Source organism: Diadema antillarum, unplaced genomic scaffold (assembly GCF_040938485.1).
Source record: "Diadema antillarum isolate AM-2024a unplaced genomic scaffold, OU_Dant_1.0 seq00000254_RagTag, whole genome shotgun sequence".
Lineage (NCBI taxonomy): Eukaryota > Metazoa > Echinodermata > Echinoidea > Diadematoida > Diadematidae > Diadema > Diadema antillarum.
Genome location: NW_027271296.1, coordinates 16,293 through 30,783, shown reverse-complemented (window position 1 = coordinate 30,783; position 14,491 = coordinate 16,293). Strand labels below are relative to the sequence as shown.

At 36.6% G+C, this 14,491-nt stretch overlaps 1 protein-coding gene across 9 annotated transcripts in view; it reads left to right on the top strand.

The window, feature by feature from the left end:
• Nucleotides 1–14,491, top strand: part of LOC139729725 (calcium/calmodulin-dependent protein kinase type II subunit alpha-like) — a 200,919-nt gene that overhangs the window by 178,362 nt on the left and 8,066 nt on the right. For 5 of the 9 annotated variants that reach the window (XM_071640659.1, XM_071640655.1, XM_071640661.1 and 2 more), the window contains one exon: nucleotides 8,935–9,018. In XM_071640659.1, the coding sequence (XP_071496760.1) occupies nucleotides 8,935–9,018 (84 nt within the window). Of the gene's footprint in view, nucleotides 1–4,429; nucleotides 4,448–8,934; nucleotides 9,019–14,491 lie in introns of all 9 variants that reach the window. The other 4 variants (XM_071640654.1, XM_071640656.1, XM_071640660.1 and 1 more) reach the window with 1 other exon arrangement.

Sequence of the window (14,491 nt, the reverse complement as noted above, 5' to 3'; positions counted from 1 at the left end):
CCTGCAGAATCAGGGAGACTTGGTAGCTCTGTGTTTGTAGCCTGGTAGTGGGCATCTCATTCGGTCACTGTAGTATAGTGGCTAAGATATCTTTTACTTTCATTCCGAGGTCCTGGGTTTGAGTACGCCTAGTGTTTTCATCCTTGGACTTTTACTTTTTCTTCTGCTTTTTTTTTACTATTTTTTTTTTAATCCTCATGTCCTGCTCGAGCCAGGTGTATAAATGGGTAACTGGCAATGTTGGGGTTATGAATGGCAGGTTCATCTGGATCAGCAGTGCTAACAATGGAATTTAAAAAGAACAACAACAAACCATTTTGTATTTTTATTGATTTTGGAATATTATTTAGATTTAAGATTAGGTCAATAATCAGTCACTGGCAATGATATTTGAATTGCAAAATATTTAAAGAGGTTTATGTACTAGATGTAATAGAGTTATTATTTTATTCATCATTATGATTTTTTTTTTTTTGCAGGTTTGAAACCCAAGTAGCAAGCATACCAACATGGTTCATGCACTAATTTGAATTCATGGCAATGAATATGGATATTGAAGAACATTTTGAGAATTTTTACCGTTTCCGAGAGATTCAAACAGTGTAGTTGATGGATAAGCATTTTACTAAAATGAAATAAGTGATTATCAGCAATTGAATATTTCAAGAGCATATATTGTACATTTCCTCTCTTTCATATTTGATGTAATATTTCCATAGAACTACCTTACAAGGAATGTTTGCAATGTACTTAACACATCAGTAAGAAAAGAATTCAGGAGATGGGTAATTCTTGACATCATCAATTAATAAAAAGGCAAAGATATTCAAATGATTTCATTATGTCATGGTTGTCAGTATCATTTTTGACGAATGATACTTCCAGTGGAACCTTAAGTGTAAACTACGCTTGAGAAAGTGATGTAGACATATTTATCAAGTCAATAAGATATGGTGTGACACCAGTTGTATGATTTATGCTGTTGACATTTATGACAAACTACATTCTCCAGACGAGGACATTTATTCTCTTTTATAAATCATATCTAGAGAGTCTCTTTTTTTAATGTCTTTGTCTCTCTTATTCTTGACTGCTGTCACCAGCATGAAGAAGCCTTTAGAATGCAAAGACTGACTAGATTGGGGAGCGGCAAAATTCTGACATTCCTTGATGCACTGTATAGATGTGATTGTGTGGATTCTTCCTGTTAGTTTTCAGACCTTATTCCTATATAATCTGCATGTCCCATATACCTCCTAATCCTACTGTAGTCTTTAATATGTGATATATATGGGGTTTATCCTGGGTTTCTCCCCCCCCCCCTTTTATTTAACTTGTGTTTGAGGATTGCCTGTTGATGTGACAGATAGCAATTAATTATAAGGTGTTAAGATTGACATTTTTCCTTGCTTTGGTACTGATTTTGTTGATTAAAATGCAAGTCAAGTACGTCATAGGAACCCATTTGTGGGATAGTGTGGGAGGATTTAATGATCACTGCAGACTGTATTACCATTGATATATGAAAGAGGTTTGAATATTGTTTAAAGTTAAACAGTGGCAGTTCTTTTCTTTCCATCCCTGGTTTTTTTATACCAGGAATTTATTTTTTTAACGTCTACTTTCCTATTGTAAAGCAGTAGTTGTTAGTAAGGTATCAGTATGTATAGAGCGGGAAAGCGGGTGTTGGGGTGTGTTTGTTCTGTAGAGTAATCTCTTTGGGTGCCGCCAACTCACCATGCAGGCATCAGTATGTTAATCATCGCCTCCAATGACATCAGTCATAACTTCTTCTTTTTTCCTGGTGTGGTAGTGTGGTAGCATCCTATCTTGCGTGCCTCATTATAGCCTTTGCAAACATTGTGCCACGATATGTCGACATCCCACCTGGCCCCGCCAATCCCCCACTGATGTATCATACCCCCAATATATCCCTCCTCTCTATAATGGCTAGTACCCCCCTTTGCTCTGTGTTGCATATCGAGATGCTCCCCCTGCCCCCTTTCACATTTCTATTTTAATCTCATGGCATCACTTCTAGAATTATCCACCGCCTCGTATACTTCTCGTAATCTTTTGCAAATCTTGTAATATCCACATTTCTTTAAGCAGCCAAATCTAACGCTCCATGCAATAGCCATATTATGTGCATCTTCTGTCATAGAGTACATCTTTCATATTTCCGAAGTTTTGTGTTGCTCTGTTACATTAGAAGTTCACATTGTGGTGTATCAGCCCTAATGAAGAGAGAGATGTGATTATAGGTAGAGCAAAGACATTATGGGTATGGAAAAGGTCAAAGGTCACTTTCTTCCATTCAGAGTCAAGTCACAACAGGTCTTCACACACTGCTCTTGGAATTGGAAGCCACTTTCATCAATGGAGTATCAATGTCAGGCAACCATTTACTTTGAATGAACCGCAACAACTAAAATGTTTTATACATTTTACCATTTACTAGATTTCATCATGCTTTGCAATATCATAAAATCGATCAAATGTTGCTCACAACATGAATGTGTGATATGTCTTCTTGTTTGAGACTTTTGCTGTGTTTTAAGTACTTTACTTCCTAGGAAGTTTGCATGATGCAATTCTTAAAAGAAAATTGTGTAGAACCGATTGGAAACTTTGTCATTAACACCGAGGGTATCCCGTAAAATTATCTTTCATTTTTTACATTTTTAGATTTTTTTTACAATGTCATATTTACTCATTTACTCTTTTTTCGGTGGACAGAGTGGTAACATGCAGTGCTTATCAGAATAAAATAAGAAGACTGACCAATAAAATTTCATGGAATGTTAGATGTATTATATCGTGGCGCCCCGCCTAAAGAGGGGAGGGTACATGGGTTCCTTACAGGCAAGGATCTGCATGTTGTGGTATTATTTTAGTGTTTCTTCAGCCGCTCTTTCTGCATGTGTTTGAAGTGTGAGTGAGTTTGTGTATGTTTTTTGCGTGTGTGTTCGGTTTTTGCATGATTTGCTACAAATAGCATTCAATGCCATTTTTTCATATTTCTCAGTAGCTCATTTCCCCCTCCCCCAGTTCATACATGTATCTCTCCTTCGTATGTTTGTAAGCTCATTCTTTTCTTAATCTCTTTATAAGCTCATTCTTTTTTATTAATCTCGTCAGAGTATTCTTCTTCTCTGCCCCCTATACCTTCTCTCTCTCTCCTTCTCCTCCTTCAAAATGGATAATCGTCCCTGGTTTTTATCTTATCTTCATTTTCCTCTTTTTCATAATCTTATACCACTCCTCCCTGCTATCATATCTTCATACTTAGTCGATCCTCTCCCCCGACCACCCCGCCCCCAATCCCCCACCCCCTCCAGAAAATATACCACCTGTGAGTGTGCCCCCTCCCTGGCCCCATAGTTATATATGATGTTCTCATTCATGGTATTCATATTATATGTCTCTGATACCAGGTTTTTTGTTTTTTCCATACATCATCAAGAGAGTTAATGATTTTTGTTGGAAATGTGCCATTATTGTTAGTCTCATCATACAGTGCAATGCAATCATTCTGCTCCCATACTCTTGTTACCACCGTACGTTTTTCATACGCTTTAATTCGCAACTAAGTGCCACGTCATGCATTGGTTCCATGTACATTTTTCATGCATATTGAGATTCTGTAGCATTTCTGTGGCGCATTTGTAGCACAAAATGATTGGGCAAAGCAGAGGAAGAAATTGTGACCATGCAGAGATGGGATTTCTTTTTTATCCACATGATTTGGGAAAGAAATGACCTTTTGGAATATCTGTGTTAATGGCTGTGGAACAACTTTGCATTTACTTTTAATACCAAAATGTTCATACAAAGAAAAAAAAAATGTCTGTGTGCAAACAAAAACCATACCGTAGCTTTATCTGTATCACTTTGTTATCTTATGTGTTTATCAAATCAATACTGTCATGTTGTACATTCCCCAATTTGTTTATTGAAAATTTGTCAAAAGTGATATACAAATGTGGTAACTTTTGAAATTAAGGTTGTTGTTTTTTAAACAAGGAAAAGAATCAAGTTGTGCAGTTGCATGTGGATTCTATACGAGATTTTTTTTTTTTAAAGACAACCCTGCAAATCCTAAAACAGAGAAGGAATGCCCAAGGAATAACAAGTTAGTTTATAGATCTCTCATGTGTAGTATGCTCTATACATTGCTGTAGGAATGACCGTATGTTTATAAGACAAAACTAAAAATCGCAACATTCATCGCTTTGTATACATTTCATTTTGAGCATTAGAAGATCCTCAGGCTTAATTCATTGATAACTCATAGATTGTAAGTACCCATAATGACTACTGTTGAATTCAAGCATGTATAACCCTTTCAATTCTGGTTTGCTCCATTTTTTTGTGTGTTTTTGTTCATTTTTAATCCATTTTTTGTTGCCTGCGTTGCATACTCTAGGGGGCAGTCAAGAAAAGGGTAAGACGGATTGTCCGCTAAAGATCATACATACCTTTTTTTTCTTTCTATGATCCTTTGCAACTTAATACCATTAACATTTATTTATACATATTTATATTCTTCCTTTATTTGTCTAACATCAGCTTCACATACAATTTCATCAATCTTTAATGTGTGTCGTGCTCAAATCTGACAATACCTGGTGTGTTAGCTTCTTCATATAACATGCATGCTTAGACTTTGAACTGTCGTAATGGTACTTGCATATTTACACTCATCTACTCTGCCAATCCAATATTTCCTTTTTTGGTAGTAAGCAACAAAATACACATTCACTTATCTCCTTACTCTCTTACTTCCACAATACATATTCACTTACTGACTCATATATATATATATATATATATATATATATATATATATATATATATTTACATATTTCCTCATTTGCACACCACAATTCAACAATTGGGGCATCAAAAGTTTCTTGACTTCATGGTAATTTGAAAGTCCTTGCATATGCCATTCAGTTATTTGTAGAGAGCATTCATAGTCATGCCTCATGATCCATACTGGCACAGTGTATTCCATAACATTTCATCTTCCATACCACGTTGGCAGTTTACATTTTGGGGGATTAGATTCTGCATGAAATGATTTAAGATTAGTGCAATACCCTATTGGGAGACTTGTTCTCTTTATTTTTTTTTTTATCATAACATTAATTGCATGGTTTGTTTTGGATATTTTCATTCATAGTTCCTCACAGTCTTTGAGAGACACATATGTGTCTCTTGTGAAATAGTCTTTATTTCATGGTTATTTCTTTATTCTTATTGCATGTGACGAGGATGTTGATAGTATTCGAAGCTTTCTACTTGTCATTGTATCGTGAACTTTCTGTTAAATAGTTTTGACACCTTCTGATTTTTTCTTCATGTCTAGGTATTTATGTCCATGTATGGATTTTTAAGTTCTGACAAACAAAATATTAAAAGCGTTGTTTCCAGGGATGCTTTCCTCTCTATGATCAAAATACCTACTGGTGACTTGTTTAGAAGAATGCAGTGTGCTTTTAAGTTGCCTTTTTATGTTCTGCAGTTGCAGTGGGCCAGAATCACACAAAAAAGTTATAGCAAACAGAAAAGCAACAGTGAAATTGGGCTTGGCCAGAATTCATCCCAGTAGAGAAATTACTTGAGTAAATGACTTAATCCTGACCCCTCAGCAAAGCATCTTGAGAAATATGGTACTCAGTCCCTCGAAAGCTAAAGTACAAATGTATAAATTGAATTCCTCAACATTTCAAAAAGGCATTACTATCTTTCTTTATTTTTGGTGGTGGTGGTGGAGGTTACCTCTATTTTATGTTATGTTATGAGGCAAAAAGAATTGGGTGGTATGCCTAAAGTTGTCAAAAGTTAAGTATCTTGAATGTTGGAGGAATATACAGATAGATGCTCTCAATCTACATACTGTACTTATCTTTCACACCTCCTTCTGGTATTGTGTACACCTGCTGTGAAATTTGATACTCTCCTACACATTACTGGCTAAATGCTCACAGGAAACCTGTTAAATTGAGATGTGATATCTCTAAGAATGAGGCCTATTGTTGACCAAGCGTGAGCACGACATTCCTGGGCTAGACCCTCATCACAGAAAAAAACGAAACAAAAAAAAAAAAAAAATTCTTTTGTGCTTCATTTCATTTTTATCAAGTTATAGAGTAAGACGTTTAACTTTGAGATGATGCTTATGAATATAAATTTGCTCAGTCTTTTTTTTTTTTCCCTATAATTTGCATGAGTGTGCCTAAGGTTGTAGATTCTTTGCAGTGTTAGTCTTAAGTGGCCCCCAAAATAAGGTTTGAAGTGTGCATCGTCCCCTGAATTTAGAGCAGAAAAGTTTCTAGTGGTATGCGAATGCAAATGGTTTATAGTGATTGTGTTCTTTATGTAGTTTTAAATTTGCTGACTACAGAGCAGTGGTATGATTGGAGAATATGCGGCTCAGGTCTTCATTGCCACTACTGTATGATCCAGATTGGATTCAGATGATGACTTTTCAAATGCTCACATGGAAAGGACAGTAGTCTTGACATAAGTGCCATCCTCGTTTTGCACTTGTTTAATAACAACTAACTCTGTATGTAGCTGTGTGTATGTATGTGTGTGTGTGTGTGTGTGTGTGTGTGTGTGTGTGTGTGTGTGTGTGTTTGTGTTTGTGTGTGTGTGTGTGTGTTGCTACTTTCATTTGGCAGACTTGTGTGTTTTGCAGTGAAAATGCCAAGGTGTGACTAGGTTATCTGCTTACAAGTTCAATTTGCTCTATATAGGCAGAATTCGTTTTTTGTTTTTTTGTTTTTTCGTGTGGGAAGAAGTACATAAGTGTATTTGGAGACATATGGATGTATTAGATTTTCAGTGAAATAGTGTAAAGTCCTTTTTACACAACAGGTGGCATCAGTGTGAATATGCTGTGGGGGAAAAAAAATAATGCCTTAAAGTTTTGCCAGCATTCATTAGGATCCTAGGGAAGCATTTTTGTTAAACTAGCACATTTCATATAACGTTGTCTTCCTTGTCAGAGATTTTATCAAAATGTAGTGACTTGAATCTTTGTGAGCATTTTTTTGAATTTGCACAAATTTTGAAGGGAGGTAGATTAAACTTCATTTACAGTAGACATGTGTACTCCTGTGTAATAGCAGCATCAATGGAGTGCTATTTTGAAAGGGAAAGAGTTAATAATGGGGCCCGTAATGCAGTTCTGCTCTAATGATAAAGTTCAAATTCATTGCGCAAAGTAGTGAAAGATACAGAGCCAGCAAAGCTAAAATATTATTGAAATGGGAATTTCTTTAAAAAAATACTTTAAAGTTTGAAAAAAGAACAGTGCTAAAATATTACAATACCTCTGCATATACGGAGTAGTTGCAAATTAAAGGCCATTGGAGAGTGGTTTGAACATTGTTTGTGGGTGATTTTTGTACCAATTTCGATGTTACATAACTGTCTGCCGGCAGCAATTAGCTTTGTAAGAATTTACAGTGAAATGACAAGGTCAGACTAGTTGATTTCTCTAGCGCAATTTTAGATCTGAGGATTCGAGCCATTGCCTGCCTGGGGGTGGGTCGCCTGCAAAAGGTGGTTTGTGCTTGTTTGTTTTATCCTGCAGAACGAGCGTCTTGTTGTGGAGAGCAATTTTCTGTTCATTACTTCTGGCCGAGGCAGGCCCTCGGAGTCCTTGCCATTCGATAACAATCACAACTTAACGAGTCTGATCTTCATATCGTCTGTGACATGATATTTGTTTCGCATGCGTGGACACTTTACTCAGAATGAAAATGTTGGTGTGGTAGAGGAATGCTCTATTCTATAATCCTTGGACTGTGCATGTGTTATTCTGTATAATGTTAGAAATTATTATCTTTTTATAATACTGTCTCCTTTGCATGTTGTTTGCACTTTTCATTCTATTTCTCTTTACTGCACCGCTATTCTATTGGATTTTCATTCTGCCATGTTACCACAGCGTATACTCAGATGTCGAGAAAGCATGCATTACGGTTTAATATGACAAATGATATATGTGCATGTAATATAACATGAAAAACTGACATGTTGATTGATTACATCATGTAGATATTTTGCTGGAGATGAAATCACAAGTGACTTTAAGGTTTGGCTCCAGCAAGTTATATTTGAGGGGGGAAAAAAATCCTTCTGAAGTTACAAATTTGACTTTACAGCTTTGTGCAAGCAAGCAAGATGCATTCAGTAATCCCCAAATTATGTAGTTTGAAATAAGAAAAAATGAAAAGAATGATTCAGAGATGATAATTACGCAAGAATATGCTGGACCTCACTAATGACCAATATGAAAAAGTGTCGTAAGATGCGTGCAACATTAAAAGCAGTGACTCATCTGATTTAGGTGCAATTATGCTCCCAAAAATGCTTCTTTCAAGACATATAACCTTCAAAATTCAGCACAGATTCCCATTTTTCTGGAGTTTCCTTTGCAAAGACAGAAGTGTCCTGAATTCAGCCACAATTTGATGGAGAAGAGTCAAAAAGATCCATTCAATCAGCTTCTCCATGTGTGTCGATAAAGTATAGGTGAAAACGGATGAGTATTCTCTTCTGAGAATTTTCTGGAGTATTCTGGAGTTCACAGCAAATTCATTCCATTCAGCAAGTTCACTGGAATTTTCCAGTTACCTATTAACAGCATCCCCAATAACATTGTGTCTGATTCAATCGAAATTTCTTTCTGTGAAAACAAAAACAAAAAACAAGCAAATACTAACTATTCAAATATTTGAAAGCATCTAATATGACAACAAGGCTTTTGTGTATTTCTCGAAAAAAATAAAATCGAACAAACTTGAATGAATAGATGTATCCCCTTTGTGAGTCAGATGTTGAGAGAATTGACAAATAGACTAAATATATGTTGTTGTTGTTGTTGTTGTTCCCCCCCCCCCTCTTCTCAAACAGCAACCAGAACCCCTCAGCAGAAGAAAGACAATGGCATCAAAGGGTCCCCAGAAGGCAGCACATTGGAAGAGGATGACATCAGAGGTAGGTAGGGGTGTGCAGAGTTGCCGCCGAGCGGACTTGAGATGGCAGAACAGCGTATGTCGAAAATTCATGAAAATTGACTTTAATAGTCACATATTTCAGTTTGTTTAAGTGCAGTCTACTGTAAAACAAAATATTTTTGCGGCATGAAATTTTCGCCAGTTGCCTCTAACTTTCAATGCATATAGTGTAGACAAGGACTTTCACGTGCATTTTAATTTCGCGAATTTTGGCTCTTGCGAAATTCGCAAAATTAAAATGCACGCAAACATTCCTCGTTTTACAGTAAGTCGGGGGTGTGCAGAGATGCCGAGCGGACTCGAGATGGCAGAACAGCTTATGTCAAAAATTTATGAAAATTTGACTTTAATAGTCACATACTTCAGATTGTTTTAGTGTAATCTAACTCTGAAACAAATCTTGAAATCAGAACGCAGTTCATTACTGAGATATGACACCCCTTCCCAGTGGGAATTGGTATAAATTTGTTGGGAAAATAATATAAGCTGCTATACGCTTGCCCCATCTCAACATGTGTTGTACATAAACATGGCAAAACAATGTATCTACAGGTGATCTATGTGAAATACGTTGTTTTACCATGTACATGCTTACACAGTAATGGGCTGCACGCTGACTGCGTAACTGCACGCAGAATGACATTATGTTAATGTATGCGTGCTATTAATGAGACTTGCCGTAGCAATAGCTTGGTTAGGTTAATGCGATAAAACAATGTATTTTTCGATTTATTCAAATTATAAAAAATTAGGGGTCTAGTGAAATCAATTTGCATTCAATATATTGTTGATACTGTTGATCCTATATACTATACAGCTGCTTATAAAACTTTTTTCTTGCTGTCTCCACATTCTGTTACATTTTTATTGTCAATATGAATTTATTTATATACCTTGTCTGAATGTTTTTTATCTCTTTGAATGAAAAAATAAATGCGAATTGAATTGAATCCTTTTTGGGTAAGATATGAATCATTAAACACCACCTGAAAAAGAGCTGTACCTTTGCAAAACTTTAAACTCCATTTAATGGAAAAGAGGTTGCATGTAGATACATTGTTTTGCCATCTCATGGCCATGAGTCTCCCTTATAAAGTCAGTTCGTAATTTGCTCATGTGTACAATTGGTACAAATGGCCTTTCTTTTTTTCTTGGTTGGCTAGGCACTTAAAGCAGCATAGTGCATGAGTTTGCCCCAACATAACAATTTATGGAATTCATGTTCAAACAAAGAATTAACTTGTGCAGAGCAGGTGGCCAGAAAGAGCTGTCAATTAACACCTGGGAAAGCATATTATTGCAGTGTTTTCCCCTGAATGTGTGAAGATTTTTTTTTTCTGTCAATACTGCCAAATACCAGGCTTACTGTCAGGTGGATGTGCTAGAAAGCACTATTTATAAGGATTATATGAATAACCATGACACCACAGATGCTTATCTTGGTGAATTTACAAACCAACATACCTGTTGGTACAAATGACCTTTTTCTGCTCATGCACAAAGTGTAATCACAAACTGGGCTATTCTGCTGGAGAGGCTCCCTGAAAGCTTATATTATCTCATCACCATCATGCCCCGATTTGAAGTAGAATGTGAAATTCCTGCCTGATTTTGGAAGTGTGCCCATTGAGGTGTTGGTAACAGACAATTAACTAATTCTCCTGGTGGCTCGTTGGAATCTTCCCTGATTTTCTGAACGTGTGAATGTTGGCAGCCGTGGGTGTGCCAGCAAATCTTTATAATGGATAGTTTTTATGAGTTCATGGCCCAAATAAGAGATGGATGCAACGAGAGAGAAAAAGAAATACTAGGCGTTTTCACATCAGCCCGATGTTTCGAAATAGCGCGCTATTTTGCTGACTATTTTCTGTGAAAAATATCTCGAGCTTGGATTTTTATCGGGCTGATGTGAAAACGCCTACTGTAGATAGATAGCGAGATGGGGAGATGGGGGAGGGGATTTGGGATGGATTAGGATAAAAGTTGTGTGAGGTGGTACTTATTGATGCTTCACTTGTAATACATGAATACTGTGTGCCTTAATGGTGGTGATTATGATGTACCTTGCATTTATCAATCTAGTAATTAAGCCTTAGAAAGGTGTTTTGTGAAAAGAGACTGACAAAATGATGGGAACCTCTCCCCAAAGTGGTGAACACATATGTTGCTTGTTATGAGGTGTAGCAATGAAAATCTGCAGGTTTCTTGCAAGTACGAAATCAATGCACCCAGCTCAGAATGCAATTAGCAGAATCCTTGAACATCGCCAGCCTTGCCTAGAAGGCAGTACTTAGCCCGAGGGCACAAAATGTCAGCAGCATTGGACATGGTAGAAAGCGCCGTCGGGGGAAAAGAGTTTGGATTGCCGGCACAGGGCCGAAAGTGGCGTTTTGTGTGCCTGAATGGCCATGAATATGATTACCAGCTCTGAGGTAGTGTGGCAAATACGCATGATGGAGCGATAGCCACTTTTCTGGGTTTTTGGTTCACATAATGGGCCTTGCAGGTTGCTAGCAGCCATACGCTACTTTGCCCTGCGGCTCATTTCTAATGGCCATAAATTGTGGAGTGGAATTCCAAGGCAGTGTCCAGCGCAATTTAGTAAGATTGATGGGCAGCCCTCAAATCGGTGTAACGTATCATGACGGATGTTGTAAATTGAGCCATTCTGTAAGCTTTCTTTCTTGATATTTTAAATGATCATGATATCAGAAAACTCAATTTCATGACCAAGAGCCTGTGCGTGCAATAGTGTGACAATTGTATGGGCAATGCAATTCATTTTCGTACATTACTGTGTTATCAGCTGCAAAAGTCAACAATAGCAGAGGATTATAAATTCAAATATCATATTCTACAGCAGTAACCCGTAGCCCAAATTTGATATTCTGCATTAGATGCCAGTGTTCACTTCAGCATATTATGTTTTTCATGCATATTTCTCTCCAAACTTGATTTTTAGTGCTCAAGGCTAGCATGAAAACATAAACACTGTTCATTGCCAATTTTTCTATGTTTAGTAGTGGAAAGATGACCCCCTTGTTTTTCAAGTTGTGATCATTAAAATTTGGAGAATTCTACTTTTTATTGTGTTTTCATATTTATTTATTTATTTATTTTGTGTTCTTATACATGGTACTATTAGTCTCTTCAGTACATAACACTGCTTTACAAGAGAACCCTGCATTATGTCAAAAAAAAAAGACAGTTTACAATTTGAAACAGCTTAAAAGATTGTGATGTTACAGTCCATAACAATGCTATACATAAAATACAATACAGAAAATATGAATAGGTTAAAACAATAAACTAAGCATAAAACCAAATATGATAGTAAATATAAATGTTATATAACAATATAAAATTACGTGTCGCAAAATATTGTCATAACCAGTAAAATATGACAAATGATTGAAGGATCAATGATTTGTGATCTATTTATTATCCCCTACTTATCCCCCATCCTATTCGCTCCTCTCCCCAGATGATATTTACTGCATCAAAGAGTTTGGATTTTAAAAAAAGAAAAGATGTATACAGACAGCAAGAACATACCAAAGTTAAAAATCAAAACGTAGACATTACACAGTTTCTTCAAATATTCATAAAATATCTCATCAAACATTTTTAAAAAAACTAAAGGGAAGTATAAAGGCTAATTTGCACCAGTAAGAAAGAAAACGGAAATCCAGTGAAAGAAAAGGGTATTAAAGATCATAACTTGTGAGTTGAGCCATATGTTCCAAGCTGGTGAGAATCTTTAAGTATTAAACAACAGGATTCAGCTATTATAATCATGAGTATTGCGTATTGGAAGGTAGAAGACACGATTCTACAGCATGTAATGCTTTGCTGGTGCATACAGTTCGATTCAGGCAAATGTAGCAATTCTTTAAATAGTGAGTGCTCTGAGAGACAGCCCAGAATTCACAATCACATCCTTGTTGGGTAGCTTTTTAAACACTTGATTTGCGGTCCTGTGTCAGTTAATGTCATGATTCTTCCATGCTGTACCAATCAGGCCTTGGTTTGTTAAGTTGTACAGTAAAGCATGATACTTGCCAGAGGAAAGATACAAAAATGTAAAAATAGAAAATCTGATATTTTGGACCCTGCATGTGATCCTTCATGGTTTGAAATGTCTCACATATTGAGCAGATAAAACTCTCCCACCTGTGGGGAAAATGTCGTGGTGCTAGCATCATAATTCTGGCTCCCTCCCCCACCCCCCAAAAAATGAAGATAATGGGGGCCAAACAGCGCTGACCTTTTCAGGAGCTTTCAGCCCGATGCTGCAGATCTGTCGTCGCCGAGTATAATGAGATGATTAAAGGAAAACGCTGTCATTTGCCGGCTTTCGAGTCATCCGCTGAGCATGAATTTTAGACTAGATTTTTGTATAAGTGTACCATCTAACAAAAGTGTACATGACTCTATTCGCATGTTTGTGACAAATAAAAGTAGTGCTTGATAATCCCTGTAGCAGGAATATTCATTTTAGGTGTTTTTAATGCACCTAGTCTTCCTCGCAGATGTGTCATTATATAGCCATTGGATTAGGCGTCTTGCGTCTAAGTCTCAAAAGACTTAATTGATTTGTTGGATTGTTTTGTAAGCCTGATTTAAAGTGTTTCTTTCAGAGTCTACCCAATATGCTTTGCCAGTATTGTCAGTCATTCTGTTTGTTTTATTGTTATTAGTATTTCTTTTCTTTTCTTTTTTTTACTGAGCACCATCATCTTACAAATTGGAGCAAACTGTTACCTTGTCTTACAGAGGAAACATTGTAGGACTTGTGGTTTTTCTTTCAATGAGCACTAACCAATGTGAAATTTACAACCGCTGACCTGTACACTTTGCATGCAACATTGGAGTTTCCTAAGTAATTCCCTTTTCAAACACAACTTGCTTGGTGCTCTCTTCAGTATAAGTCACCTCTCCAGGAAACAAGCTGGAAATACGAGAAATTTGTTCAGGGAAATTGTGAGCACTTTGCACCACAATTTACACTCACTCACCTCTGTCTGGATTAGCAGGGGGAAGGCAGATATGAGAATGGTAGTCTAACTAAAAAGTCAGCCGGAATCAAAGTTATCATGTGGTAGGACCATACTGCTCCCTCAGATCTGCACTTTCATAGAACAGAGCTCCCATCCCATCACAAAAGGAAGCAACTCTGTGGAATGAGTTTCTTTAATAATAAATGAGGAAAAATATGAATGTTTTGTGAGGAAATCTGTTCTGTTGCTTCCTTTTGATATGTCTATATTTTGAAAATTAGGGGTCATGTGACCATAATTTCTTCATCATCATGTAGAGCATGCAAAAAATACCCCAAATCAAGAAAAATTGATTTTGATACAATTTAGAGTTCTTTCCTTTTGTCACTAAAAGTAGAGAGTCTCTGGAATCTGTGACACAAGTCAGTGGTTCTGACCGTTTTAAGAGTAAAA